General features: G+C 44.1%; 1 protein-coding gene across 16 annotated transcripts in view; it reads left to right on the top strand.

Annotated features, from left to right (window-relative positions):
* The window catches only part of mcf2la (mcf.2 cell line derived transforming sequence-like a), a 67,513-nt gene extending 55,321 nt beyond the window's left edge, over nt 1-12,192 (top strand). For 5 of the 16 annotated variants that reach the window (XM_048234564.1, XM_048234561.1, XM_048234568.1 and 2 more), the window contains exons 13-34: nt 239-398; nt 1,177-1,232; nt 1,860-1,942; nt 2,352-2,418; nt 2,970-3,085; nt 3,377-3,446; nt 4,262-4,354; nt 4,509-4,601; nt 4,779-4,904; nt 5,215-5,436; nt 5,713-5,805; nt 6,209-6,287; nt 6,735-6,837; nt 7,036-7,139; nt 7,816-7,908; nt 8,205-8,267; nt 8,917-8,991; nt 9,764-9,838; nt 10,760-10,869; nt 11,140-11,240; nt 11,681-11,784; nt 11,909-12,192. In XM_048234564.1, the coding sequence (XP_048090521.1) occupies nt 239-398; nt 1,177-1,232; nt 1,860-1,942; nt 2,352-2,418; nt 2,970-3,085; nt 3,377-3,446; nt 4,262-4,354; nt 4,509-4,601; nt 4,779-4,904; nt 5,215-5,436; nt 5,713-5,805; nt 6,209-6,287; nt 6,735-6,837; nt 7,036-7,139; nt 7,816-7,908; nt 8,205-8,267; nt 8,917-8,991; nt 9,764-9,838; nt 10,760-10,869; nt 11,140-11,240; nt 11,681-11,784; nt 11,909-11,988 (2,166 nt within the window). In that variant the 3' untranslated portion in view covers nt 11,989-12,192. The remainder of the gene's footprint in view (nt 1-238; nt 399-1,176; nt 1,233-1,859; nt 1,943-2,351; nt 2,419-2,969; nt 3,086-3,376; nt 3,447-4,261; nt 4,355-4,508; nt 4,602-4,778; nt 4,905-5,214; nt 5,437-5,712; nt 5,806-6,208; nt 6,288-6,734; nt 6,838-7,035; nt 7,140-7,815; nt 7,909-8,204; nt 8,268-8,916; nt 8,992-9,763; nt 9,839-10,759; nt 10,870-11,139; nt 11,241-11,680; nt 11,785-11,908) is intronic. The other 11 variants (XM_048234562.1, XM_048234563.1, XM_048234566.1 and 8 more) reach the window with 11 other exon arrangements.
* The last annotated feature ends 492 nt before the right edge of the window (nt 12,193-12,684 follow it).

Below are 12,684 nucleotides of genomic sequence, written 5' to 3'. Positions count from 1 at the left end.
TGTGTGTGCGTGTTTGTGTGTGTGTGTTCATTTCATTTGCATTTGTGTGTAAATATCTACTTAAATGTGTATTAATCTGTGTGCATGTTTGTTTCTTTGTGTGTGTGTGTGTGCGTATGTGTATGTGTGTCTGTGTGTGTGTGTGTGTGTGTGTGTGTGTGTGTGTGTGTGTGTCTGCGTGTGTGTGTCTGTGTATATGTGTGTGTGTGTGTGCTTGGACATGCATTTGTGTGAGCAGGAGCAGGTGGAGAAGGTCCTGCAGAAGCAGGTGTCCATGCAGGAGATGTTCGATAAGCGGCGGGTCAGCCTGAAGAAGCTGGCCGCCAAGCAGACGCGACCTGTACAGCCGGTGGCCCCAAGGCCCGAGGCCTCCCCCAAATCCCCCATGTCCTCTCCAGGTGAGAGACCCCACTGACCGCCCACAGGAAAAACACAACACTTCCCCCTCTAGTCATAAATCTTTTAAAAGTGCCCTGCAGATGCCCTTGACATATGTTATAACACTAGCCTTTACATGACCTAAACCTCACATGGACTCACATATGCCGACCACTCATATTTATTTTTCAGATATATACAGGAGAGGTGTTTAATTCACTGTAGCCAATCGACAGCCAAGTCTATTTACTCACAAAATCACAAACAAAGCAACCTTTGTGGCAGAAAACATCACCAACAGAACAGCCTTGGACAGACTATCAAACAGGCACCTTCAAAAAATAAGGATACTGGACCCTTTAGACATGAATCTTTTAAAGTGTACTGCAGATAGCCTTAACATATTGTATAACACTAGCCTTTCTGTATCCTAAAGCACACATAGACCCACATGCATACACACACTCCCCACACCGTCTATACCAACACAGTCCACTGCAATGGCATAGCCATAGGGTCATAGCTCACGTGCAGCTGCATCCCTTGATCACCTTGGATGAACACAAAAGACTGCATTGCTTGCATGAGAGTTTACATGGATCAGGCCATGCTACACTGCCATCTGGTGGTGATGTGAATAATGACATGTGTGTACATACATGTGATTCATTCCATCTTAGATGATAACCTAGCTGTCTTTCACATTATACAGTGTCATAGAGGGATGTGTTAAAGTGTTTATAAATGTATAATTTAACAGTGATATGTGTGTAATTTGCTCTGTGTGTGTTCCTGCAGCTCACAGAAGCCAGGAGAAGAACAGCTCTGGAGAAATCCTGAGTGGTTGCAAGAAGGTGAGTGTCAGTTAAGCGCTCGGCATATCGGCACTGACACTTTCTGTCACTTGCCACATCAGCACATCAGCGGCAAAATGTTCAAATGACGAGCATTTAGTCTACAATGGAATTCATTGAGCACCGCAGACAAACACCGAACTGAATGGTAACTGACGGTAACTGACGGTAACTGACGGTAACTGACGGGAACTGACGGTGCTGGTGTAAGGGTTCTGTGGCGGTGAGCTCTGCTGTGTTGAGAGCAATGGAATTTAATGTAATCAAACATCGAAAGTGGATTGCGCCACAATCCTATGCGGAGGCCTCCAGCAGATGTGGCTAGTTGGAGTGAGTTGGAGTTATCGCACACCTGTCAACAGTTAGCTTTCCAAAAATGGGAGATCAGTGTTTGCATATTTAATACGTTTCATACACGTGTTTCAACACTGCATTTCGGTCGTTGCTTTTACCTTACCATTACCTTACGCATGACAAATTACGGGAGTTTTCCGGGAGAAATAACAAAACGGGAGGGTGCCAGGAGATGACCTTAAAATACGGGAGAACCCGGGAAAAACGGGAGTGTTGACAGGTATGAGTTATCGTGTGGCTGACTGGCCTCTTTCTCTGTGCGCGCTCCTCCAGGGGGACCCCAGCCTGCCCAATGGGACCAACAGCAGACCCCCGTCTCTGTCCGAGGAGGAGGAGAACCTCGCCGTGCTCAGGAGGTGAGCTGGGCCTGTTTGTTGTCATATCGAAATATATAAATATATTTAAATGCAACAGTCAGGCCTCTAGCCTCATGCCTACGGCCGAATAACAGTTGTGTCGATATCTCCTAGCCACTCATGCCATAGTTCAAATAATTCATATTTTTGTTATATTTAGTTATAATTCTAATATATGTATTTATACATTAATTTGTAGTTGTACTGTATTTCCATTTCTATTTATAATTGATTCAATTCTTGATACTATGATAAATGATATAATAAAACAAAATTGTAATTAATGAGTCAATTAAAGTGTGGAATGGCACTTGTTTAGACCGATGAATTGCACTATCGATTTATTAGGTGCATGAACAGTTTGCTGAAGAAGTTTGGTGTGTGTGTGTGTGTGTGTGTGTGTGTACAGGCATGTGATGAACGAGCTGCTAGAGACGGAGAGGGCATACGTGGAGGAGCTGCTGTGTGTCCTACAGGTGAAAGATCAGCAGACATTGGCCAATCGCCACACCACACCCAGGCCAATCGCCACCACACACCCTGGCCAATAGCCACACCACACCCAGGCCAATAGCCACATATGCCGAGACATGTACACATGTTTAGATTCCAGGTCTAACATATGCAGTATGTTTTCTTGCTATGAAACCAGACCTAATGTTACTCACATTTAGAAAAAAATTCAGAAAGCATATTGATACGTTGTGGGATACTGTACTCGATACGTTGTTACATTACATTACATTACATTACATTTAGCAGACACTTCTTGACCAAAGTGACTTAGTGACAGCTATACTACAAGGGATCACATTGTCCCTGGAGCAACTTGGAGTTAAGTGCCTTGCTCAAGGGCACAACGGTGGAAGCCGGGAATTGAACCCATAACTTTCAGGCTACTGCACGCTAGCCCAGCTCCTTAACGACTACACTACCACCGCTCGTGTTGTGTACGTAACGTTTTCATTAACTAGTGTTAGAGTTAAGGCTTTAATCACACAACCCTGTGATCTCCCCTCTGTTCCAGGGCTATGCCGCGGAGATGGACAGCCCAGCCATGGCTCATCTGATGCCCAATACGCTGGTCAATAAGAAGGACATCCTGTTTGGCAACATGCATGAGATCTACCAATTTCACAAACGGTATGCTCCACCCACACAATCCATGAGCTCGTAGAGATCTATGAGCTTTTACCTTGTATACTCATATGACCAGGAGTGAGCGATCTTCTGAAGTTAGGGCCACTAAACTCTGGAACAGTCTACCTTACAACATAACATTTAGTAAAAGACTCTTATTATTATATTATTTCATGATGAGTATGAGTATGACCGGGATTATGTGTGTCTGAGAGAGTGATCAAAGCGTGTGAAAGTATTTATCGTTTACTGATATTTATTTATTTATTATATTTTTATATTTTGTTCATGCAGGACGTTTCTTCGAGAGTTGGAGGCGTACACAGACTGCCCTGAACTTGTGGGCCGCTGCTTCCTGGAGAGAGTGAGTTTACCAGCAAATTGTAGCATATCAGACCCAAGTCTTTAGCAAGTTAACCATCAGACCCAAGTCTTTAGCAAGTTAACCATCAGACCCAAGTCTTTAGCAAGTTAATATCAGACCCAAGTCTTTAACAAGTTAACCATCAGACCCAAGTCTTTAGCAAGTTAATATCAGACCCAAGTCTTTAGCAAGTTAACCATCAGACCCAAGTCTTTAGCAAGTTAACCATCAGACCCAAGTCTTTAGCTAGTTATTCATCAGACCCAAGTCTTTAGCTAGTTAACCATCAGACCCAAGTTTTTACCAAGTTAACCATCAGACCCAAGTCTAGCAAGTTAACCATCAGACCCAAGTCTTTAGCTAGTTATTCATCAGACCCAAGTCTTTAGCAAGTTAACCATCAGACCCAAGTCTTTAGCAAGTTAACCATCAGACCCAAGTCTTTAGCTAGTTAACCATCAGACCCAAGTTTTTACCAAGTTAACCATCAGACCCAAGTCTAGCAAGTTAATATCAGACCCAAGTCTTTAGCTAGTTATTCATCAGACCCAAGTCTTTAGCAAGTTAACCATCAGACCCAAGTCTTTAGCAAGTTAATATCAGACCCAAGTCTTTAGCAAGTTAATATCAGACCCAAGTATTTACTAAGTTAATATCAGACCCAAGTATTTACCAAGTTAACCATCAGACCCAAGTCTTTAGCAAGTTGACCATCAGACCCAAGTCTTAACTTCAGCCCTATGATGTCCTGTTGTCTTATGTTCTGCCCTGTATTGTTGATTCACCTTTTGCGTTGCCTCTGTTTTGTGTGCCAGATGGCGGATTTGCAGATCTATGAGAAGTACTGCCAGAACAAACCCCGTTCTGAGAGCCTGTGGAGGCAATGCTCTGACTGCACCTTCTTCCAGGTAAACTCTAACACAGAAAAGAGAGTAAGAACTCTGCTATATTTAGGTATGTTTAAACATTTCTGAAGGACGAAAGAAGATTCTTACATGCTCGTGTGTTTATTTTGTTTGTTTGTTTGTTTGTTTGTTTGTTGTCTGGCCGCTGCACCTGTAGGAATGCCAAAAGAAGCTGGAGCACAAGCTGGGCTTGGACTCGTACCTGCTGAAGCCAGTGCAGAGGATCACAAAATACCAGCTCTTACTGAAGGTCTCCCCCAAACCTCACACACACACACACACACACTCTCTCTATCTCTCTCTCTCACTCTCACTCTCTCTGTCTCACACAAAAACATACACACACACACACTCTCACACACACTTTGTTGCCTGCTAGCTGTTGAGAGTATCAGAGTGAAACTGGATCTTTCCCCTCCTCCTGCAGGAGATGCTGAAATACAGCAAAGGCTGCGAGGGCTCCGAGGACCTGCAGGAGGCGCTCTCGTCCATCCTGGGCATCCTGAAGGCTGTTAACGACTCCATGCACCTCATTGCCATCACCGGTTATGAGGTGAGTGGTCACTAATCAGCATGCTATTCTGCAGTTTCATTCAGCAGAATCTGCTCTCATGGAAATGGCTAATATATGGAAATAGCTTCTGTTTAAAGGGGAACTTGGCAACTATTTCAACGTAATAAACCCGTTTAGAAATCATTTGGATGGTTAAATGACCTGTTCCGGTGAAAATGGTGACTTTTCCCACTGCCCCTAGCGGAGAGGGAAATCCTGCCAAGTTTCCCTTTAACTGGTTTGTGAACTTTGAAAGCTACTGGCAAAACATGTCTAGCATAACTGGCTTTATTACCTTTGACATCTGCAGGGCAACCTCAGTGACCTGGGCAAGCTGATGATGCAAGGCTCCTTCAGCGTGTGGACAGAGCACAAGAAGGGCCATGCCAAGGTGAAGGACCTGGCGCGCTTCAAGCCCATGCAGAGGCACCTGTTCCTGCACGAGAAGGCCCTGCTCTTCTGCAAGAGACGGGAGGAGAACGGGGAGGGCTACGAGAAAGCCCCCTCCTACAGCTTCAAGCACTCGCTCAATGTAAGGATGCTCCTGCGGTCTATGCTCACGTTATCACCATATTGTTGCACTCGTTCAATGTAAGGATGCTCCTGCTGTCTGTGCTTACGTTGTCACCATATTGCTGTAACCAAATGCTCTGATGTGTGTGTGTGTGTGTGTGTGAAAGTTATGTATACAGTTGTATGGCCAGAGCATAGAAGGGAAACGTCGATCAAGAATAAATCAACAGTGTGCTCTTCCTTTCTTAGTCCAAAATGATAACTATCTGATTTTTTATTTGATTTTTCTGAACAGATGAGTGCGGTGGGGATCACCGAGAATGCCAAAGGAGACCAGAAGAAGTTTGAGATCTGGTGCAACTCCAGAGAGGAGGTCTACATTGTGCAGGTGGGCAGCCTTCAGAGGGGAGACCCGGTGTGAATTCATCTCCCCTCCCTCCCTCTCTCTCTCTCTCTCTTCTCCCTCTCCTCCTCTTTCTCTCTTCTCCCTCTCCTACTCTCTCTCTCTCTCTCTCTCTCTCTCTTTTCCCTCCTCTCTCTCTCTCTTCTCCCTCTCCTCCTCTCTCTCTTCTCCCTCCCCTCTCTCTCTCTCTTCTCCCTCTCCTCCTCTCTCTCTCTTCTCCCTCTCCTCCTCTCTCTCTCTCTTCTCCCACCCCTCTCTCTCTCTTCTCCCTCTCCTCCTCTCTCTCTCTCTTCTCCCTCCCCTCTCTCTCTCTACCTGCAGTGGGTAAGGAGTGGGTGGGCACATGTTTGAAAATCCTGACTGACATTCTGTGTCCTATCATCTTCAGGCTCCAACGGCAGAGATCAAAACAACATGGGTTAATGAGATCCGAAAAGTTCTAACAGAGCAGCTGAGGGCCTGCAGAGGTGTGTTGTGTGTTGTGTGTTGTGTGTGTGTGTGTGTCTGTGTGTATGGTGGGTTTCATGTGTTGATGAGTAAAAAGCTTTGTACTTTGGAATGAGTTGAAAAATGTGTTAAATTAGTAAAATAGAAAAATTAGTCTTAGTTTGTAAATGCTTATAGTTTTCTATTGTTTTTGTCATTGCTAATGTTATTATTAGTTTATTGTCATGATTTAAAATGGCATTTATTAAAGTATCATTTTACTTTAAAATGTTATTTTTAGTGATAATGTAATGTTTATTGTTATTGTAAGCCATGTTGTAAACATATACAGCACAGTGGATTAGAGCGATATGGGTTTGTTTGGCATGCCAGATCGTCATAATACTGTATGCCTTTTAAGCGCTGATAAGGCATGGACTTGTTTTTCCCTGGAACTTGATTAGAATGGTTTTAAAAATCTGACATAGGCCTATCTCTCCGTTCCCTCGCTGCGTCAGATGCAAGACAGCAGAAGCCTTCAGAACCAGCGTCTCCTTCGCCTGCGGTCAGCAACGGATCTATCAGTCTGAGGTTTGTCGTTCTGTTCCAACTTCTCAACTCCAGTCTGTTCTCCTGTCCGAAAACATCCAGGAACAAAAACTGCTTTCCACTAACTGTTTTGGTCGCAGCAGTCCTTACAATCTCTAAGAAATCAATTATTTCTTTTAATTAATAATTGATTATTTATTCTATTTTCTATGTTTGTATCTCATTATTATTTCTTTACAGCCCTTTCAGGAGCAGTCAAAAGAGCTTCAAGAAAGCTGAGGAGAAGAAGGCGGAGCCTGGCGCGGCCGAGTCTGGTTCCCCTAAGGCCACAGACAAGGCTAAAGGTGAGTAGTCACCATTGAGAACTTTGGTACCAGAGGGTTCTAAAAATAGCCCTCTGAAATGATTAACCTGAATTTATAACCTTGAAAACATTCATCCACCAATAAAAGTCATGCAAATGATGAACACGTAAAGCACACAGATGTACCCAGGAAGTGAGGAACAGCTATGCAGGTGTGACACGAGAGCCAACTGCTGTTAGCTTCTGCTTTTTCAAAACTGATCTAAGTGTACTTTTCTCAGAGTCCTTTAAGAATCTCCAGGCATGCTCCTCTGGTGCTCCTAGGAAGTGTACTTTTCTCAGAGTCCTTTAAGAATCTCCAGGCATGCTCCTCTGGTGCTCCTAGGAAGTGTACTTTTCTCAGAGTCCTTTAAGAATCTCCAGGCATGCTCCTCTGGTGTTCCTAGGAAGTATACTTTTCTCTGAGAGTCCTTTAACAATCTCCAGGCATGCTCCTCTGGTGTTCCTTCAGACTCTGTCCTGTGTCACTGTCCTCACATTCTGCCTCCTTTCTCTTCTCCCTCCTGCAGGCATCTGAAATGGTTGTTCATTTGTACTTCCTTCCTCTTCCCTGCTTTTATGTTGACGTACAGTACTTATTCTTCCTTTCCTTCTCTTCCCCTTCCTGCCTGCTCCTCTCTCCTTCCTTCCTCCTCCTGCTGTGGTGGTGGCTGTAGAGGACACGGTCACCAGTCCCACTACAGATCGAGCTGCGGCAGCAAAAAAACGCTTTACGCTGCAGGGATTCAGCAACCTCAAGAGCCAGAAAGGTAGAACTGCATCTCTTCATCTGTCGGTACACATATTACAGGAAGTGACATTGAAGTATTTTGAATTTTAGTTCATGGCAGCATTAGATAGGCTCAGTGATTCGATGAGGGGAGATGGATCGTGTCCTAAACATGTTGTAGACAGAATCTACTTGGTCTTCCTTTTTTTATTTCTTTCACATGAGCACCAGTTGCAGTTTAACCGCTAAAGATTTTGACTTATAATTAAAAAAAAAGATATGTACAAACACATGTAGTGATATTTGAAGTGAACTATGGTATGCCTCCTGACACAGACCTGCTATCTTCACAAGAGGGGAGAAGTCAGACCCTCCCCATGGCCATTCTCTGCCCACCAGGTACTATAGAGTAGAGCCCCATACCCCTGTGAGGGCAGTAGCCGTAAGATAGGACATCTAGCCTGTCTAGCGCATCACTAGTGACTCTAAGATAGGTAGTCGCGCATCAGTAGTGACTCTCTAAGATAGGTAGTCGCACATCTAGCCTGTCTAGTGCATCAGTAGTGACTCTAAGATAGGTAGTCGCACATCTAGCCTGTCTAGTGCATCAGTAGTGACTCTAAGATAGGTAGTCGCACATCTAGCCTGTCTAGTGCATCAGTAGTGACTCTAAGATAGGTAGTCGCACATCTAGCCTGTCTAGTGCATCAGTAGTGACTCTAAGATAGGTAGTCGCACATCTAGCCTGTCTAGTGCATCAGTAGTGACTCTAAGATAGGTAGTCGCGCATCAGTAGTGACTCTCTAACTCTACCTACTCTCTCTTCACGCTTTCATGTTGTTCTCGCCTCTTAGTCTTCTATCCCTCTCGGTTTTACTCTTTGATCATTTCCTCTCTTGTTCTGATTGTCTTTCCCCTCTCCTCTCTACATCTCTCTCTCTTTCTCTCTCTCTCTCCCCCTCTCTCTCTCTCTCTCTCTCTCTCTCTCTCTCTCTCTCTCTCTCTCTCTCTCTCTCTCTCTCTCTCCTGTCCATTGCTCTCCTGCCAGGATCTCCCCCTAGTCCTGACCACAAAACCAAACGGCATGAGATTAAGAGTGACCCAACTCCATTTGGCTTTAGAGGTATATCTCCCTTTAACGTTTCCCTTTCCTGCTCCACCCTCCTCCGGCCTCTCTGCCGCCCCCTGTAGGAGAGGAGGTCAAGTTACTGCCCACAGCTCCTAATAGTGCATTGCATTTTGTGTGCTTATGATGTTGAATTCAATTATATAAACATTATCATAATAGGGGATAAAATGTTGTATGTAGATATTAAGTATCATCATTCATGTCAGTAAAAACTGAGTTAATTCAGAAGATGATAGATTGTTTTGAAAAAACATACCATTTGCTACTGCCATTTATCCAACAGATTTCATGAATCCATTAACTCATTTGGTTCTTTGTCAGTTACCATAGACATGTTGGTCAGTTCAGAAGTTGGGGTTGGGGTTTAAAAGTATGAAACCGAGTGTGTGAATAAGAGTGAGTGTTCCTGAGTTAGTCTGAGTGAGTGAGAGTAAATAACACTCTCTGTGAGTGAGTGAGTGATTCAGTTAGAGTGAGTGAGTGTGAGTGAATCAGTGAGTGATTCAGTTAAAATGAGTTAGACTGAGTGAGCGATTCAGTTAGAGTGAATTAGACTGAGTGAGTGAGTTACACTGAGTGAGTGATTCAGTTAGAGTGAGTTAGACTGAGTGAGTGAGTTACACTGAGTGAGCGATTCAGTTAGAGTGAGTTAGATTGACTTAGTGAGTGAAACTGGCTGAAACGTGGTCCCTTTGTTGGGGCAAGTGTAGGAAAGGGCCTTGGTGTGTGCGTGCGTGCGTGTGTGTGACGGCTGCTCTTTTATCAGACACAGGTCCTCCCATAGGCCTGAGCCGAGTGCGGTGGCTGAGTACGTCCAGCCTCCTACAGGCCAAGCGGCGAGGTAAACCCCTGCCTGCTCTGGGTGGACTCTCCTGGACTGCTGTACTCTGCACCTAAACCCCTGAATGCACTTTAACCAGCCCCCCCCCCCCCTCACTTAGGCACCAAGCAGGAGAAGGGATTAGAGTGTGCACACACACCCCTGCCTGTGTGTGCTTGTTGCCGTGAAGTGTGCTGTTGTGCTGTAGACAGACCCTCCACTGTGTTTTTCTTTTTTCAGGTATGAAAGTGTAATAATAGCTGGAGCTGGTGTGTGTTTGTGTGGTGTGAAAAGTGTGTGTGTGTGTGTGTGTGTGTGTGTGTGTGTGTGGAACACATACCTCAAAATGTCACAGCAAGTGGTCTAACTTTTTAACAAGCAGAGGTACTTCCAAAAACATGATCCTACTATACTGCATGGGTCTGCTTGGTCTTGGTTATGGTTGGGTCATCGTTGACTTGCTGTGTGTGGCCACTGTGGCTGACCATAGCTACTGTGGCCACAGCCTCTGCTTTGGGGTATGGCTCTCAGATATGCCTCTTACAATCACGTAAACCATCACAATCCCACAATATCAAAAGCAATCACACATTCCTGTCATGATTGTTTATCAGTACCAAATTTGATTTGATTTGATATCACCGTACCTCGGCTTCCCTCCTCTGAATTTGAATCACCTTTTTACCGTTTAAATTGCATCTTCACTCTCCATACCATATTGGAGAAACATATTTTTTCCCTAATTTAAACAGTGTTAACTAGTGTTAAACAGGACACTGCATTACACTGAGTCAACCCTGTGCACCAGAATAGCACTATTCTACAAGATTTCGCTTTCTACCGCCTCATATCCTGATGTCTTACTTAGTTTATAGATGTTTGTCCTAGAGCAGGCTTCTCCGACTCACATTATCTTCTCTCTTCTCCCCCCTACCTCTCCAGGCTGGACGAAGGCGTCCCTCTCCATGGATGCCTCGGAGGAGCATGATGGGTACTCAAGTGCTGAGGACCCCTTGAACTCTGACCCCGAGGATGAGGGGGTCAAGAAACTTGTGAGTGGCCAGATTTAGAGCTGCACACAGACGAGTTTAACTAAAGCTAGTTTAATACCTATGCAAAATCCATTAGCGATCTCAACACCATGAGCAAGATCCTAAGCACAACAACAACACTCAACATTCAAAACTCTCACATGATGGCTTTAGTTTGTGCTCAAGAAATGTCAAAAGAAACCCTAGGAAATGCTTCAAGAGAAGTCTTACAAAGCATCAGTGCTGATCTGATTTTTTCTGTGTGTGTGTGTGTGTGTGTGTGTTCTCCAGGCCCCAGGCAAGTACGTGGTGGTGGCCGACTATGAGAAAGACCTGTGTGTGAAGAGTGGCGACACGGTCCAGCTGGTGAAGGAGGGAGATGATGGACAGTGGTGAGGCTACTCAAAACCGATTCAAAATGGCACAAAATCTTTAGAATTGGTCATGGAAGGCTGTGGAACCGAGTTTTGATTGAAAACAAAGCTTTGCCATTATTGTTGTTATTATTATTGTTGTTGTTGTGCATTCTTAGCATGTTATTATATATATCGTAATATTATCACAGTATTATACATTAATTAACACCTTTAAATGTATCTGCAAGATATACAAGTATTACATTTCAACCTGGTTGTTCTGCGTTAACGTTTTATGTTCATTTTCAAACATTACCAATTCCTAAGGTTGTTGTCATCTATTTACAGCTTAGTTGTTCCTAATGTTTCATATAATAAGAAGATTAGGTCAGAAGTCTGTATAATGGTGAATGCAGTTGTCCCTCTGCGGTACTCCGGTATAGCTGATGCTGATGCAGTTTTTTTGTGCGCTTCAGGTTTGTCAAAAACCTCAAGACCAACAAAGAAGGCTGGGTACCGGCTGCTAACCTCCTTACATTAATAGGAGAGTCAAAATCCACACAATCTCTCACGAGCTCAGGTATGGGGGTGATTGTGTAAGAATGTATGTTATTTTCTATCTCCCTGTGTGTGTGTGTGTGTGTACTGTCCTCTGATACATGCTTGAATTAATATAACGTATTGTGCTATTTGCTCTGCTGCAGAGGGAAGTGGTTCGGGGAATCTGAGTACATCCTCTAGCTGCAGTGAGACCTACACAAGCTTCTCTGACATCAAGCCCTGAGGCCTGCTGAGAGCCTGCACTGCAGCGCCCTCCTCTGGCCTCTCGTATGTGTGCAGCATTTCTCTGCTGTGACTGCTGAGCTTTTCGCAGTAGTGGAGTTGCAGAATATTATTTCCTGGTGCAGTGGGTCGTCCTCAGCTGTTCTCGGTGTGACTGGATCACTCTGAGTTCACAACTCACCCTCTCTTGGACTCTTAGAGAGAGGGGGGCTGCATTCATCACAAGAGACAGCTCTTCCTGAAAGTATTCTTTCCAAATGCTGGTTTTACTGGTCCATTTTTATTTCCCCTATACTATGAATAAAATGTATTTTTTATTTTCTTCCATCTTGGGAACAGAAAAGTGTACATTTAGATGTTCTCTAGTTGGGAAGGAGTCCGAGAGTCCGTAAGTGTTACTCTGACAGTGAGTGTAGAATAAACTCTTCATTTGTCTCTCTCCACTATGTATCCACTGCACAGAAGTAAAAAGATCACCAACTATGTGTCACATCAGAGGTCCGACATCTTTGACTCGTTGTTCAGTCCTGAGTGAAATTTTCACAAAACTAGAGCTCTTTTGCCAATATATGTGGAGACAGTTGTGTGTTTTGGAACACTGCGAAGACTGTGGCGTCATGTTCAGTCTCTTATTGAAAATACTGTGAGCAGTCTCTGTTTCTTGTATGTATTAATGATGAAAATGTGTAAAAGTTAA

The sequence above is a fragment of the Alosa alosa genome, chromosome 23 (assembly GCF_017589495.1).
Source record: "Alosa alosa isolate M-15738 ecotype Scorff River chromosome 23, AALO_Geno_1.1, whole genome shotgun sequence".
NCBI classification, from domain to species: Eukaryota; Metazoa; Chordata; class Actinopteri; order Clupeiformes; family Clupeidae; genus Alosa; species Alosa alosa.
Note: the sequence above shows the minus strand (reverse complement) of the source record. Positions and strands in the feature narration are given on the sequence as shown.